Raw genomic sequence first — 15867 nt, 5'->3', positions numbered from 1 at the left:
TCAGCAGAGTGGACAGGGCGTAGAAACAACCTGTGTTCAGACCTGAGAGGGGGATAAAAATGCAGCACATTCAGAGCCTGCTATTTTCCTGCTGGGTAGTGAAAGCAGAATTGGAGAGAGAGAGATCTTGTGGAGCAGCAATCCATAACAAGGCTAAGGAGTTTCAGGAGAGTCATCCAGACTGGCTAGATACAGGTTACTGAAAGCAAGGCAGACCAAGCACAGCCAGATCTCAGCATGCCAGAGGAAGCACCCTGCAGTTTCAGGGTAGTTCTTGTCCTAGAACCTAGAGGAAAGGCTGTGCACATCTCTAGTCCTGCAAGGTCTTGCATGTCCTTCATAGGGTCTTAACCCTTCGACACAGCCAGATCCATTTTTAGCATTAGACTTTTCTCCTCCCTTCAAGCCAAGGTATAATACTAGAAAAGCACCTGTCTCAGCATCACATCTTTAAGAAGGACCTGGGATTCAATTAACACCCATGCCATTGACCTGTGTTACTTCCTCCCAGAGAAGAGCCTGGTAGCACTCTTCCTGCTGAGAGCAAATAAAAAACATCCTCTGCAAGCCAAGAAGCACCAGAAGGCAAGTAGGAGCAGAGCCGATGGTGAATCAAGAAGGCACTTCCCCCCAGCACCTGGTGTGCGTGTCTGCATGGGAAGAGTCTTGCATTTTAAAAGATATCACTGAAGCCTGAAGAAAACCAAACTGTGAAAGTAATTGTCTTTCTGAAAGGGAAGTTAGAGTAACTGTTACAGGCATCAGCCACCTGGTGAAGGTTTCACAGTATCACCCAAGTTGAGAATGGAAACCGTTAGAGTGATACTGGTCAAGCCCCGTTCAGACACTCAGCTCTAGCTTACACGCAACTCTGGTTGAGTTAAACACCTTCCCAAGGGTGCAAAATATAAAAGCTTTGCTTATGGTAGACAAGAACATCCACAGAGGCACTGGAGCATCAGTACCGCAACGGCTGCATTCTCACCTTGGGCGATACTGAGAAACCTTCCCCAGGTGGATGAGGTCTGCAACAGGCAGCACAACTTTCTTCTCAGAAAGTCATTTACATTTGCAATTAGTTTATCTTCAAGGCTTCAGTGACCCTGATGTGGGGAGGGACAGGTACACAGCTTTCATCACTGCAGCTCACGTATCCATAGGGAGGCATGGGCTTAAAAACTCTGGCACAGATGCCTGGAAACCTGACAGAACTGGTGCATGTCAAGTTCCCACTTGCTACTTTTCTTCTTTCAGCCTCAGCTAAAAGCATAAACATACATGATACAGAAATGCAGTTTATCAGGCAGAGTTTTGACAAATCGGAAAAAAAGTCCTGAGCTTCCCTAACGCTGAAGTCTTCCATTTCCTGACCCTGAAGTACTCAGCAATCCTGTGCCTAGCCCACTTCTCCACTGCTCACTTTAAGAAGCCACAAGATTGGCAGCTTCACACACCATCTTTGACAATGTTAAGCAGAAATCACTCCAGAGCTTCATGGCACAGAGAACAGATGAAGAATCTTATGCAAGTGATCCCAGAAAAGTCAATTGCCTGTGACAATGCTCCCTGCTCCAAAAACCTGTGTCAGGAGGTTACAGAAGCAGCTAGTAAACTGAGTGACGTGCTTTTTAGGCAGTGAGAATCCACACAATCCTTTCCAAGAGTTACTTTGGAAAGCTGGAAGCTCCAGCAGGGCCAGCAGCCAGAGAGGGGGAGAATAACAGGATTGCCACAGCAAGGAGGTGCCCTCCAGCCTGGAAAGCTGGCTCTTTGCAACACCTGGCTATGGCAAAACAGCCCACAAGAGCCTAATTCAGATTCATCCAACCTCCACCTCTGGAGCACACTGCCCACTAGGAGACATCACAAACTGCAGTACCAGGTCACTGGAGTGTGGTAGATCAGCACCATCCCTCTACCCACTACTGCTTCACTTCAAAGCTGGGCATAAACATAGACCAGTCATTTGTATACCTCTACTTCTCTCCCAACCAAGAGGACAGCAGCCTTGTCAGGACAGCCAGACACTGCTCTGGTAGCTGATATTGTCAGTGTGTTAGCTTCACAGCAGCTCTGTGATGCATGCCATTTCCAAGAGAAAGAAGGGCCCTTGCTCCCACACTGGGCAGAAAGTGATGCAGTTGGCAGCAACACTTGGCACCAGAGTCAGACAAAATATGTTAAGAATCAAGACAATGTGCTGAATTTGCATTTGTGAAGGCTGGCAAAAGTTGTAGGCATTTCACATGTCACAATTGCTCAGTGAAGTTTCTCTGTTAATAACAGCTGTTTCAATGCCCATGAAATAGGCAAGGGCTTTTTCCAGTGGGGCAGTGCCCATTTGCCTATGCTGTGACAAAAAAACTGAAGGAGTAGCTGACAGCAGGACATTTGAAGGTCCAGACCCAGTTGATTCATTAGCTAGTTACCATGGTTTGCGTATAATGTGCTGTAGAAGAATATTTTTGCGACCTCATAGTGTCTCCTCTATTCTGCAGAGGCCAGAAAGGGGCCCTTATTAAGCCTCAGAGTAGAACCAGTCTTCTATAGCTAAGCAGCCTACTGCCTACACACCAGACTATTGGTCTCCCTCTTCTTCACTCTTGTGATCCTCCAGGATAATGTTCCTGTTTCCTCCTCACTGCCCCATCAACCTTTCCAAATGCTAATTCTTTGGGGCTGTCTCATCATTCCCTCTTTATCAGCCTTTCACAGGCTTTCTCACCCTCTTGCTAATTACTGCCTCCCAGTAGCAACAAGGTCTCCAGCACAAAGCCCAACTCAATAAACTCAGTTTCTTAATATCTACTCCATATTATGCCTCAGCTTTACAGAAGCGACACCAGCAGCCCTTGGGTAAAGGCTGCTTGTAGGGTCCTCTGAAAAACAGTTCACTAGCACTAAAATAGCTGTAGTCCTACCAATGTGTCCAGCATAGAAAGTCTTACCACAGGAAAGCAGTTGGCAGCTGTTGGTAATATCAAGACCTTAGAGGTCTGCAGACTTGATCTGACCTGGCATCATGTAAAGGCCCTCATTCTTTCTACAGCAGGGGTGAAGAACAAGCAGCATTTCCTTCTCTCTCCCCTGACACACAGTGTGCTAATACAAAAGCTAAGAGAAGCTGCAGGTATCTTTTCATTGGCTAGGGAGGATGACTGAGTTGCACTCATGTGGCTGCAGATGTCTTAACTATTGGCCAACATAACTTTTGACTTGAGTAGAAAAAACTGTCCCCATTTTAAAACCAGACTAATTAAAAAAAAAAAAAAAAAGTTTCACTGCATAGTTGCCTCTCTGAGTAACAGTCACCATCTCAAGTCAATCTGGAGATTGTCATGAGGCTGACACAGAGAGGAACAGAATAAATGCATAGACCAGCAGGAAGAGAGACTGAGTTATGAGCCACTGAACAGCCTTTCCACATTGTTTGTGTCTGCCAGAAGGGAATTATCCCAAGGAGCTCAGATTCTTAACATGCTCTTTGTACTGCAAGTCCTTCTCTCCTCCAGGATTTATGCCTGTTAGAACAAATGCTTTCCCCTTTCTTTTCCCTGAAGGGTGTGTACTGAGCAGATTACACTAACCAACTTCTAGACACAGTCTGCCTAACAGTGTTTTCTATCTCCACATTCTAAGAGGACATTATGTACTATAGGAAAAAGAAAAAAAAAAAAAAAGACAGAGAAAGAAAAAAAAGAAAAAATCACCACCATCATCAGCTGCAATACAAACCAGCAGAACTTAAGGGCAAGCCAAGAGAGACATTTCTAGAAGACTACAGCACTGAGATGGGAGAAGAGATTTCAACAACTCTAAAGACTATTAGCACTCAGCAGGTACAAAGCCACCATCTCACTCTCCAACGTGGTTATTCATCCACCAGGTCCTTTAGGCTGGCAGGACAGCAGAACTTCCAGAACTATTTAACTTTCCCCCTAAGGAACTTCCACAGCAAGCTGGTAGGAAGCAGGGACAGAACTCCCTGCAGACTAGCTGGCTACAGTATATCCTATTAGGCAGCCAAGCACAGACTGCTTTTCTCCTAACAAGAAAAATACTTTTTCATTTGACAGTTCAGCATAAGGAGCGGATTCTACACGTCACACTGTCCTCAGACCAAGACTGCTGAAGAAAAGCAAGTAGCAAACCCAATGTCAAAGGGCAGATGGCAAAAGGAGACATTCTCTCATCCTTCCTTCCATTTGCTTCCTAGGGACTGCCAAGGAATCCAAAACAGTCTGCACATCTGCATGCTCCACATGACCTTCACCAGGATGCCTGGCAGCCATATCCTTGCCTTGGGAAGTGACTTTCACTCAGTGCTGCGACTTGCACTCAGACACAGCTGTATTTCTTAGGTAAGCACTTAGATTAGTTCATTGCAGGTAACTAATTGACTAGAAAGAAGACAACAGGATAAGGAAATCCCCTGAACAGTAAACAGTTAAAGACTGGGAGAACAGCAATGGGGGCACATTGTCCTCTGTGTCCTTGCCTTGCTTCTTTCTTCCCTAGGCATTCACTTGTAACTACTGCTGGAGATTACTGGGCCATGAGTCCTGGTCTGCGGCAGTACAGCTATCCTGATGCTCCTCTAAAACCAGTTGCTGCCCCAGCAGAACATGGGCAGGGAGAAGATAAGCGTGTCTAGCAGTGATAACTGCACAGAAGAAAGGCCAGACCTTACCATAAGTGACTATAAGCAGCAAAAAGTTGGTGTTGCGGAGCAGCCGGAGGATTGACTGCGTGTAGGAATATTCCTCTGGTGGTCGTGACTGGATCAAGGCCTGAGCTCGGCTTGGAGGGTGCGGGGGCTTCTCCTTGAAGACTGAAACCAGACACAAAGTAGACCTGTTTGTAACAGTGCAACCAGGGAGGCTGAGCACACTGTCTGTAGAGCCATTTGACAGACAGCAGAAGGGCTAGTAAAACCAAGTATACCAAACACACCACTGTCCTTAAGCTTTCATCTTCACACATGAACTTTTCCAGAAACAGGGTCTCTCCAACAATAACTCTTGCCACTGGAGAAACACCTTGCCTTTGATTAGCTTTTTGTGTATGCAGTGTCTGGCAACAACAAAAGAGTTCTCAGGACTGATAATGCCTTTGTCTGCAGGGGGATGGCCACAGTCAGCTGCAGAAATGTTGCATGGAGTCACAAATGCAAAAGTGGGATGGGAAAAGCCAGCTCACAAAGGTGGCCTGGAGCCCTGCAGTGTCTAGTGCCTATGGAGAAATGACCTATGCCAGGCTTTATTTTAGACCTAGCACTTTTTAGGCTGGCTAAGCCACCTGCTGTCCCTGAGTAGTATTAATGTAGCATCCAGGAATCCTGTTCACAGGGGATACTGCTGCACCAGGTGCTAAACAGCCATTTTTGTGAGGCTGGCAAGAGGAGTCTATAAAAAAATAGTAATTACACAGAGTTCAGCAGACAAGCTCTGCTCTCCAGTGAGCATGCCAGTCTTTCATGCTCAAGATCTGGCTTCCACTTCACATGTTAAGCAAGGGAATTGCACCTCTGGTGTCCTGCTACTACCCTTAATGCTTCCTTCTCTCCACTCACAATTGTTTACTGTTTTTTCTCCTCGGAACAGCTTGTTCCTGTGATGCCACATAACCTGCCTCTTTTTCTCTACCATTAAGAGGTAGTCAGGCCCTAGACATAACCCAAGGCCCAGCATTGTGTTTGCAGGCAAGATTAATGTGACCCTTGGAAGATTTCTGCTGGCTTTTGAAAGACTTACTTATGCCAGAGTTTTATTATGCAGGCAATCAAAGGACAAAATGAACAATTTGGCAAGCTCACTCAAAATCTCTTGTAGTCCCTTCTACATGTGCTGTTCATCAAGGGCTTGAAGCAGCAAGATACAGCATTGCATGGCCCCATTAGCTGCGTGCTAGGACACGTCCCCATGCGACCTCCCCAGCCCATTTCCTAGCCAGAGGCCACTCACACGCACAGGGTGATTCTTCTCAGTCCCACCTGGTTTCATGTGCATGCTCCCACCTCCTTACCTATGATGACCAAGATGAATAGTCCTGTTGCCACACCTGCTGTCATGAAGAACATGATGCTGACGTGGTAGGCCAGCTCCTCCACATTGTCCACATTGGGAACCAGAACTGGAGGGACCAGAAAGCCCACAGCAATGCCAAGCTAAGCAGGAGAGAGAACATACACAAAGATGTGATGTGGAACCACAACATTGCCATGACGCCACAGCTCAGCCCTCTGATGCCCAGTAAGAGCTCAACTGAGCCTAATCTCATTTCAAAACAAAGGTGAAAATCTTCTTTATCTTTGGCTTAAGAGATAAAAACCAACTATTCTCATTTCAATTAAGCAGCAAAAGATGTCCCCCCACTGCACTCACAACTGTCAGGATATTCAAAGCAAGGTTTTACAATAGAACTGAGCAGAATTAATACCTGCCTCCATCAAAGTGGAGGTCTTACTTCTTCCATACACATATGTACCTGTCCACACACACATCATACTCCTTATCTTGAATCTGCTCTGGTGCTGGCCTGATCACCTGGTAATCAAATTTTGCTCATTAAAAATGGCAGAAAAAAAGACTGTCAAAACCCACCATAATTATTTGCTGGGTTAATGAGTTGAACCCATTTGTTTTCCAGACAGACAAGCACAAGGGCCAAGACAGAAACCTGCCCACTCCTAATGAGCGTGATATTAATCTGGTTCTGCCACTTTATGAGACTGTTTCCTAACCAGTCCCCTCCCAAGACAAGGATCACCCTCTGACCACTAGGATAACCTAGAAAAACATCAAGGTTGAGAGCAGAGGCAGCACTGACTGCACATATCCTAAACATCAAGGTTTTGTGATGGGGCTTAGCAACTGCCCCTGAATATAATGCTTGGCTCTGAAGGGCTACAAGAAGAAACCCCTGCAGCTCTGGTCTCAACTACATCAAGAGCCTTACATGTCCAGCTGAGGAGCTCCTGCAGCGACAGCACACTCTTTAGTGAAGACACAGTTTTAACTTCATAGCTGTTTCTCCAGGACAGTGACAAGGAGCTGTAGCAGCACAGGCTTTGCCACCCTGGTAAGTGGGACTGACAGTGGCACAGACCTTCAGAGCCACTATTAAATGGGAGAGAAGAATAGGTTTTTTGGAAATGGGAGAGAGAAGAATCAGCTGCTTTAGTGCTTAGGAGCACTGTCTTCTCTTCATAAAGTGGGAGCCAAAGTGCACTCAGCACAGTTGTATGTACTCTGAACACAAGAGGAACCTACAGAAGCCACTTCACCCACCCTAATTAGCAACACCCTAATTTTTGCTATTTCCTGATTTAAGCCTATGTTTGCTGTTGTGGACAGTGACAAGGCACACACTACAGCCTCCAATAGGTGGAAGGACTGAGAAAGCACCAAAAAAAAAGAGATGCCAGGCATCTCATTTGCAGGGTATACGATTTGCCTGGAGACAGAAAAGCAGTAACAGTACCAGAACAGTGCTAATGGAACCAATACAGACTAGCACATAAGAAATCCCACCCACAGAGGTTATTCGTGCTACACCAATACAGCTTTTGTAGAGCCATTGCCCTCATCACTCTAAGAGAGGAGGTAGGAGGATGTAAAACATGGAAATGTGAATATAGTCAAATTAAGCCCACTGCATTGACTGTTTCCTTGTAGGACACAATAGATCAATAGGAATCAATTAGCACTACCATGACCCATTGTTCCAGAATAACAGACTGCAGAGGATACTGTTTATGCCTCACTGAACAGGAGCAAGACAGCACCACTAGCCAACTGCTGTCCTAAAAAAAGGATACTGCAGTGCTCAGAGTCTACATAGCCCCTGAAAAAGGGTCTCTTGTTCTACAGGTAGGGGAAGCAAGGACTAAGAAAAGCAAGGACTATGCTACTCATAAACCACATCCCAGCATGTGAGCATAGAGAGCAGAATGATCCAGGAGCCCTCTAACCCATGAGCTCGGGAGGGAAAGCAAGGACTAAGAAAAGCAAGGACTATGCTACTCATAAACCACATCCCAGCATGTGAGCATAGAGAGCAGAATGATCCAGGAGCCCTCTAACCCATGAGCTCAGCCATGTTGCCTGGGCTGCCTTCTAGCAAAAACTTCTGCTTTCTGCATGCCTTCTGTGTCATATCTCCATGTTTCTGGGATGCCATTGGACTCCTTTTGGAAGATTCACTCACTGGCCAGGATCAAGATTACAGAACAAATATGTTTCAGGTGTCATATCTGGTAGCTTGGATAAAAAAAAAAACAACACGCTTGTGCTCTCCAGTCTCAGAAAATTCTCCACAAACTCCCTCCTCTCCCATCCAGCTGGTGGAATTCTGAGACAGAAAGAATGCTTGTGTTTCAAACAGAGCTATCTGCTAGACTCAGACATCCTATTTAGCTTGCAAACAAGTAACTTATAAGCATGTTTGGCCAAACTTCTCCTGTGACCTCCACTGTTATCCCAGCGCCCTCCACCTGGACCTGGAACAGTCTGGGTCAGGATGAGCAAAAAGCATCTATACCAAGTTCATTTTTGGTTCTGGGACATCACAGGGAGCCAGAAGGAAAAGCCACCAAGAGATTACACAGGTTCAGGGAACTACCAGGAACGAAAACATTCAGGGGTTGATTAAATGGCCTGAAGACAGACACAAGTTGTGCTGTCCCAGATAACAAGTCAAGGACTGAGAGAGATTAGGAGAAAATTTAGAAGACCATTAGAAGGCTTAAAATTTCATAACACCCACATGGCACATGGAGTCTCTCACACAGGACTGAACTTGCCAGAGCTCAACTTTGTTGAGACATGGCCTATCCCAGCCTCTCGCCAGTGAGTAGGTCTGTTCTCCTTCTCTGTGCTGCCTGCTGACCCCTGAGACTCACTGACTACCAGTGAGCACACCTGTCAGCTGGCTTAGAAGTGTCCAGCTTTGATCTTCATTAAATTACACACCCTCCCTCTTTCTCTGCACAAGGGAAACAAGCCTGCAGCTGCAAAGAAAAGGCAACTGCACCAAAAACAGATGCTAACAGGCATAGCTCTAGAGGGCAGAAGCCTGTTTGCCTCTGCAGCATGTTTATTTTGCCCTGCTTGTGGCCAAAGTGTGGGCCTGTGGCTCTGCTGTGCCAACTCAGCCCAGTGCACAGCCACAGTGGGCTTCACTCCTGTTTCCTTAGCATTCCCAAAGGTTCAAGCTTCCAGGAAAAGACCCTCAACACTGCTCCTTTCTATTCAAGGGAAGAGTCATACTAGCTCTTACATATCACATGTGCCCTTCCACCCTTTACCAAATAAGTCCTGGAAGTTGCTCCTTCATCTTGTTACCATTTCATTCTTGGAATAATGGGGCTGGATTCCTGTGCTAGGTGCTTCTTGGCTTCCTGCTCTCTGCAATCATATGCTAATCCCACGAGCTGCTGAACCACAGCATAACAACAAAAGGAAAGGAAGAGAGATCCATGCTTTATTCTGACCTCTGGTCTAAGTTTCTGCAGAACCACAGTCAAGATTCACTCTTTTCAGGCCTCCCTCTAGCTTCTCCTTCCTGAAAAAGGATATATATGATGTATACCTAGCAGAGGTTATTGAGAATCAGTTTGGAAAACAGTTTAGGAATTCTTAACTGGGAAGTCCTATAGACACCACTTACCCGATGGGACACAGACCTATTCAGCTTTCTTGGACACTGCTGTTGTATTTTCAGAAAATCTGAACAATATATTTCAGAAAATCTGAACAATTTTCCTAACCAGAAATGGATGTTTTTTCCTCCACCTTCTCTTCCCAGAAAAGGAACCACTTTAATACATTAGGAGAGTTTTTAAATCTTTGAGGACTAGTAGGCAGAAGGGGAAAATAAAAAAGAAAAACGAAAAGGCAAAACAAAACAAAACAAATAAAATAAATTAATAAAAAAACACCAAACCAGCAATTATAGCAATATGAGCTACATTTTATATTTCAGAGCAACATCCATGAAGGTGAGGCCCCTCAACTTAACTAAAACTCAAGATTTCTTGGAGGATACTCATAGATCCCAGATTATTCATACCATTTTTAGCAACAAAGACTAGCTCTCAACAACATTATGAGTATTATACAGCATATACTTTACGACCCACAAGGAGATTTTTGGCCTGGTTCTCAGCAGGACAGTGCCCACATCACGATCAGCCCAACAGACCACACTGTAACCAGTTAACCAGAAACTTTCAAGATACCTTAGGAAGGGAAAAATAACTTTTCTCCTTTCTCCACACCTGCCACATCTGGGCTGGGAAAATAAAGCAATGTAAAAACAAGGTTGGTTCTGCAACACTCTGTGCTACCCTCCTTACAGAGACCATCAGTCATTAGGGTTCATAGTGCAGTCCCCTCCACCAGCATAGAAATTAGTACCTCCAACCTTTGTACAGGCAGAAAGGTCTCCAAGACCTATACAGGTAGGCTGTAGTTCCCAAAATTCAGCATATCATTCAACATCCCCACACCCAAAATACAAACACTGTCCTGATCTCCAAAAATCTCTCCTGAGGAACCAGGCTGCTGGCACTTTATTTTAAGAAGGCTTTGGGGTAACTTTTAAACAGAATATCAGGAAAGTCAAGAACTACAGCAGAGTGCACTGTTCAGATGACTGCTTCTCTAAAGGCTAATAAAGGACAGAAGGAACGTATTTCCCACCTGAATTTTGTCAAGGACCAGTCCTAACAGCAACATAATATTCAAGTGTATACAACAACAGGCAACAAAACCATGAGCAACGGGCTAATAAAATGGTATAAATGTGCACAAAATCTTGAAATGGAAAATAACAATGCCTAATTTCAGTTTAGCTGTTGTATATTAAGAGTCTGCTGAAGGAAGATAATCACTATGGTATCAGCATAAAAACTGTAAATGAGTGATTGATAGAAGTGTGGGCCTCCACCTGAAAGAAAACTAAGAGTCAGCAACAGGAATACATAAGCCCTATAGAATTCCATAAGTAAGCACAAATATTGACAGAGGAGACCAGCAAACGTAGAAGGTCAACTAAAGTGTTAACAGATAGAAAGAGAGAGATGCTACAAAGGCAGAAAAAATACAACAGTGAGAAATTTGGCCAATGCCCTTGCAGGCTAAATAAGCATCATGACAGGGATGATGCAGGGACTGCATTTTTTTATTCCATAAATACTCTTTTCTGAGAAGAACCTATAAGAGGCAGCACAATTTGTGATTTATACTCAGAGCAGTACAGTGTGACCACAATCAATATTACAGAACAGTTGTGCAATGCACTCAAATTCAGCTTCCTCGCAGCAGTGAAGAAAAAAAAAATACACACCCTCCAAAGCACTATGGCAATATTTAACTCCCAAGAGGGAGCTGCCTAGAAGGAAAGAAGCTTGTTAAAAGGAAATTAAAAAGAAAAGCCAAGGAAATTAAATACTTGCAAGTGACATTAAGACTGTGTAAAGACACTGCGTCAGAGGATCAGTGTAAGCCTTGAGAATATTAGCAAAACTTTTTTGAACATAGTAAAGGAACGACAGTTAAGTTAAATAACACCACCACCCGACTCAAAAACTAGACATCATTCTTTCAAAAGTAAAACCATAATATGGTCACAAAAAAGGCTGTGGAACAAATTTACAAACTAAGTCAAAACTCCTCAAACACATCAAAATCAGGAAGCCTGCCCGAAAGTAGTGCCAAAAGATGACCACTGTGGAAGGAGAACATTTGAGAAAGAAGAACTAAATAAAGTCTTGTGCCAGCTTTCACAACATTATATTTATGGGAGATTTCCACATCGACAGAACTTCTTCACATGGCAAAAATCTAAATTGTTATCAGTGAAAGACATTAATACATTTATTTCAACTAAATCTTCTGTGAGGCATCAGAACCAGATGGTGACCATCCAGGAGTTCAAAAGAACAAGTCAACAGAACACCTACACTACTCACACACAAACACACCAAACTGCCAACTCTGCTGTTAACAAATAGTCAAGTCAGGAATGGAGGAGGGGAAAAGCTAGGTCAATTTTTAAAAGGCTTGGCACCAGCAGGCGTCCCAGGAAACCCCGGGGTCAGCACAGGATGGCCACATGGGAAGAAACTGTAGCCATCCGAAGCTTGAAAATTACGTGTTGATAATGCAATAGGCTTTTCAGACACTATGATTTCAACACAATCTCAGCAAGTTCCCAAGCCAAGACTTTGGAGAGTTAGCAGGATACACTAATTTGTTTGCTGATGACACTAAGCTGGGAGGAGTGGCTGACACACCAGAAGGCTGTGCTGCCATTCAGAGAGACTTAGATAGGCTGGAGAGTTGGGCAGGGAGAAACATGATGAAGTTCAACAAGGGGAAGTGTAGAGTTTTGCATTTGGGGAAGAGAAACACCATGTCCCAGTACAGGTTGGGGGCTGACCTGCTGGAGAGCAGTGTAGGTGAAAGAGACCTGGGGGTCCTGATAGACAGGAGGATGACCATGAGCCAGCAATGTGCCCTTGTGGCCAAGAAGGCCAATGGCATCCTGGGGTGCATTAGAAAGGGTGTGGTTAGTTGGTCAAGAGAGGTTCTCCTCCCCCTCTATTCTGCATTGGTGAGGCCGCATCTGGAGTATTGTGTCCAGTTCTGGGCCCCTCAGTTCAAGAAGGACAGGGAACTGCTTGAGAGAGTCCAGCGCAGAGCCACAAAGATGATGAAGGGAGTGGAACATCTGCCTTATGAGGAGAGGCTGAGGGAGCTGGGTCTCTTTAGCTTGGAGAAAAGGAGACTGAGGGGTGACCTCATCAATGTTTACAAATATGTAAGGGGTGAGTGTCAGGGGGACGGAGTTAGGCTTTTCTCAGTGATGACCAGTGATAGGACAAGGGGTAATGGGTGCAAATTGGAGCATAGGAGGTTCAAGGTGAATATCCGAAAAAAATTTTTTTACTGTGAGAGTGACAGAGCACTGGAACAGACTGCCCAGGGAGGTTGTGGAGTCTCCTTCACTGGAGACATTCAAAACCCACCTGGATGCTTTCCTGTGTGATGTACTCTAGGTGACCCTGCTCTGGCAGGGGGGTTGGACTAGATGATCTTTTGAGGTCCCTTCCAACCCCTAGGATTCTATGATTCTATGATTCCTTGAGCACTTCTCACTGACTGGCCTGAGGCTGCCTGACAAATCTGGCCTGTCCTAGGCCAGATACTCCTCTGTTCTGATGCATTGTACTTGTCTAAAGGAAAGGCTTTTGGAAAAAAAAAGAAAAAAGAATCAAAACAAACAAGCAAACAAACAAAAAAAAGGGCTTCACCTGCTCTGAGCAAGGAGAGCTTATTGCATTTCCCAGAACACCTGGTGCTGACACCTCTCCACTCCTGGAAGAGTGACTTTAAACAGGGCCCACGCTTTTGATCTGGGAATCAATCTCTTGCACACCACCAACACCACCCATAGATCCGCCTGCAGAACAGAAACAGGAGAATCTAACTTTCCACTGCAGGCCTCTCTTTGAAAGATATTTATGGAACTCTACCAAATTCAATATTTTAAAGCATGAATAAATCCAACACTTCACCTGTGCCGAAGACTCCCCTCCTGGCAGCTCTGCAGTGATTCACCCACACGGTGCCATTGCCAGAAGCCTTCTGAGGGGTCACACCAACCCAGTTTCCTCCAAGGCCACCACTCCATTTCTAACAGAGCCTTTTCCACTGCTTCCAAAGGCAGGGGATCAGGAAGATTCATGTAACTGCTGGAGAGATATGATACTGGTCTTGAACCATTTGATTAGAATGCATAGCACTACTACCTCTAATCAGCAACATCCACATCAACCAAGGAAAATGGAGATAAGGAATCCTCTAGAAAACTGGAGGGACTACCATGCTTTGGAGGAAAATAATATTTCAGTTGTTTTAACAAGCCAGTCCTGATGTACACACTGTTTTACCTGTTTTCTGGCAGATACGTTTAAGCTTGTAGGGCTTCACACTTTCAAAATGTTCTTCTCCAGATTCAACAGTTGAAATTACTTGGAGGGCTCATTTTGTGTTTGTTGTTGGTTTGTTTTTTTCAATTATATTTTCTTCTAATAGAACTGGTTTCAGACACCGAGAGCTAAAAAAAAAAATCTTGTGACATTCCCCATGATGAGAACTGACTCAACAATATTATCACCAGGGAAACCAAGGTTCTGGATGAAAAGTCAACAAAGCAAGCCTGAGCACTGGCAACTCGTGTTCTTCTAGAAACCTCCATCCCAGATAACCACAGCAATAAGTTCTCTCTCCAAAAATCTTGCAGACAAAACATGCAGGCCAGCACACAAACATATGACCTTTTCAGTAACAGATAAGACTAGATCAGGATGTCAAGTAGCTCACACTAGCCACCCTGTAGTGCAAATCAGTGCAAAGATGCAGAAGTAACAGGTAGTGGCAAAAGGATACACGTGATGAGTGGGAGGATGGGGAAGTTTGCTGGAACTGAACCATGAGCCTCTTATTGCAGTAGGAAAGCCCTTATGAAGGGGAACAGAAGAGCTCTCCTTGCTATGTTGCTTTTACACGTATGAGAGAGGGGAACTTTGAACCAAGCTCAAAATACACCAAACCCGTGCCAGATTCCTCTCCAACAGTTCTGCCAACATAATCAAATGCATCAGACCTGGATCTCCAGTCACCAGGGAACCCCTTTAATGAGGTACCTATTCCAAAGTCCTGGGCAACACAGCCTCTTCCTCTACTCTATGTGACAAAGCTCTGACCTGTGATGCCCACTCCTTTTCTAACTACAGGTGCCTCCCATGCTATAACCATGACATTTCACAAGAGTTGCTAAACTTTCTGACCCTACCATTCACATATTGCAATCTGCAGCAAGCAGCCAGCCACCCTCTTCTCACACCCTGTGACTCCTACTGCCCATCAGCTTCCCAGTCCTTTGCTGTCAGCACAGGTCCCAACTGCCTTTCTATAAAAAGGCTTACAGTACAATTGAAAATACACAGCTGAAGAGATGTGTGAAGCAGAGGATTCCAGTTACTACACATTAAACTCCCATATGGATTGTTGTCCAGAATATGCTTCTTCCACACCACTGACAGCAGAGCCTGTTGAAAACCAGATAATCAGGAAGACAACATACATAAATGTTTGAAAAGTATAGCTTAGTCAACCTTCTTGCAGCGTTTTAAGAAGCAGAAAGGACCCATGTTGTGAAAGGAAAAATTGTAAACCAGGCCTTGTGGCAAGATAAGATAGGCTCTTTTTTACTCTCCCACTAATGTGGGAGATAGCATTTTTTTTCAAACACTTGCACAACCAAAGCTCTTCTGGAAGCCAAGCAAACTCCCTTCCTTATCACACTTCTGCTTCTGTGGCAAGAGAAAGACTACTTCTCTATGCAAGTCATTCAGAGCCTCTCAGCCTTGAATGCACCTTCCCCCAGTTTACTGGGAAAGCAACACAACAGAGCAAAAGAACAACAGTAGATAAGAGAAAGTAAAGCAGAAGAGGGGTTTCAGCTCTGAGAGCTACCTCAGCTGCTGCTGGAATACTCAGTCAGGATATAATACTTTGGTCAAGAACCTTCTACAGTCACCTAACATAGCCAGCCCCCGGGGATCCTACAGGGCAAGTACTGAGGATGCCATAGGGCAGCCCCTCCCAGCAAAAAAACACTGCAGTCATTCATTTCACTCCCACGCCACTTCCACGTAACACAACTCAAAGCCAACTGCTTCTCTGAGGGAGAAGAGAGAGCTGCCTTTGGTGTATGGCTGGGAAGACAGCACCAGATTAAATGGGTAGAGAAGTTAATTTCAGGCTCCAGTGTCCATTTACAGAAACACTGGCATTC

The 15867-nt window shown here is 44.8% G+C and overlaps 1 protein-coding gene across 1 annotated transcript in view; it reads right to left on the bottom strand.

Annotated features, from left to right (window-relative positions):
- Positions 1-15867, bottom strand: part of FLVCR2 (feline leukemia virus subgroup C cellular receptor family, member 2) — a gene marked incomplete at its 5' end in the record, with an annotated part of 36435 nt that overhangs the window by 12924 nt on the left and 7644 nt on the right. Inside the window, 3 exons of the mRNA XM_009993887.1 lie at positions 3-42; positions 4691-4831; positions 6025-6166. Of these exons, the coding sequence (XP_009992189.1) occupies positions 3-42; positions 4691-4831; positions 6025-6166 (323 nt within the window). The remainder of the gene's footprint in view (positions 1-2; positions 43-4690; positions 4832-6024; positions 6167-15867) is intronic.

The sequence above is a fragment of the Chaetura pelagica genome, unplaced genomic scaffold (assembly GCF_000747805.2).
Source record: "Chaetura pelagica isolate M959 unplaced genomic scaffold, ChaPel_1.0 scaffold11, whole genome shotgun sequence".
Lineage (NCBI taxonomy): Eukaryota > Metazoa > Chordata > Aves > Apodiformes > Apodidae > Chaetura > Chaetura pelagica.
This window is presented reverse-complemented; position numbering and strand designations above follow the sequence as displayed.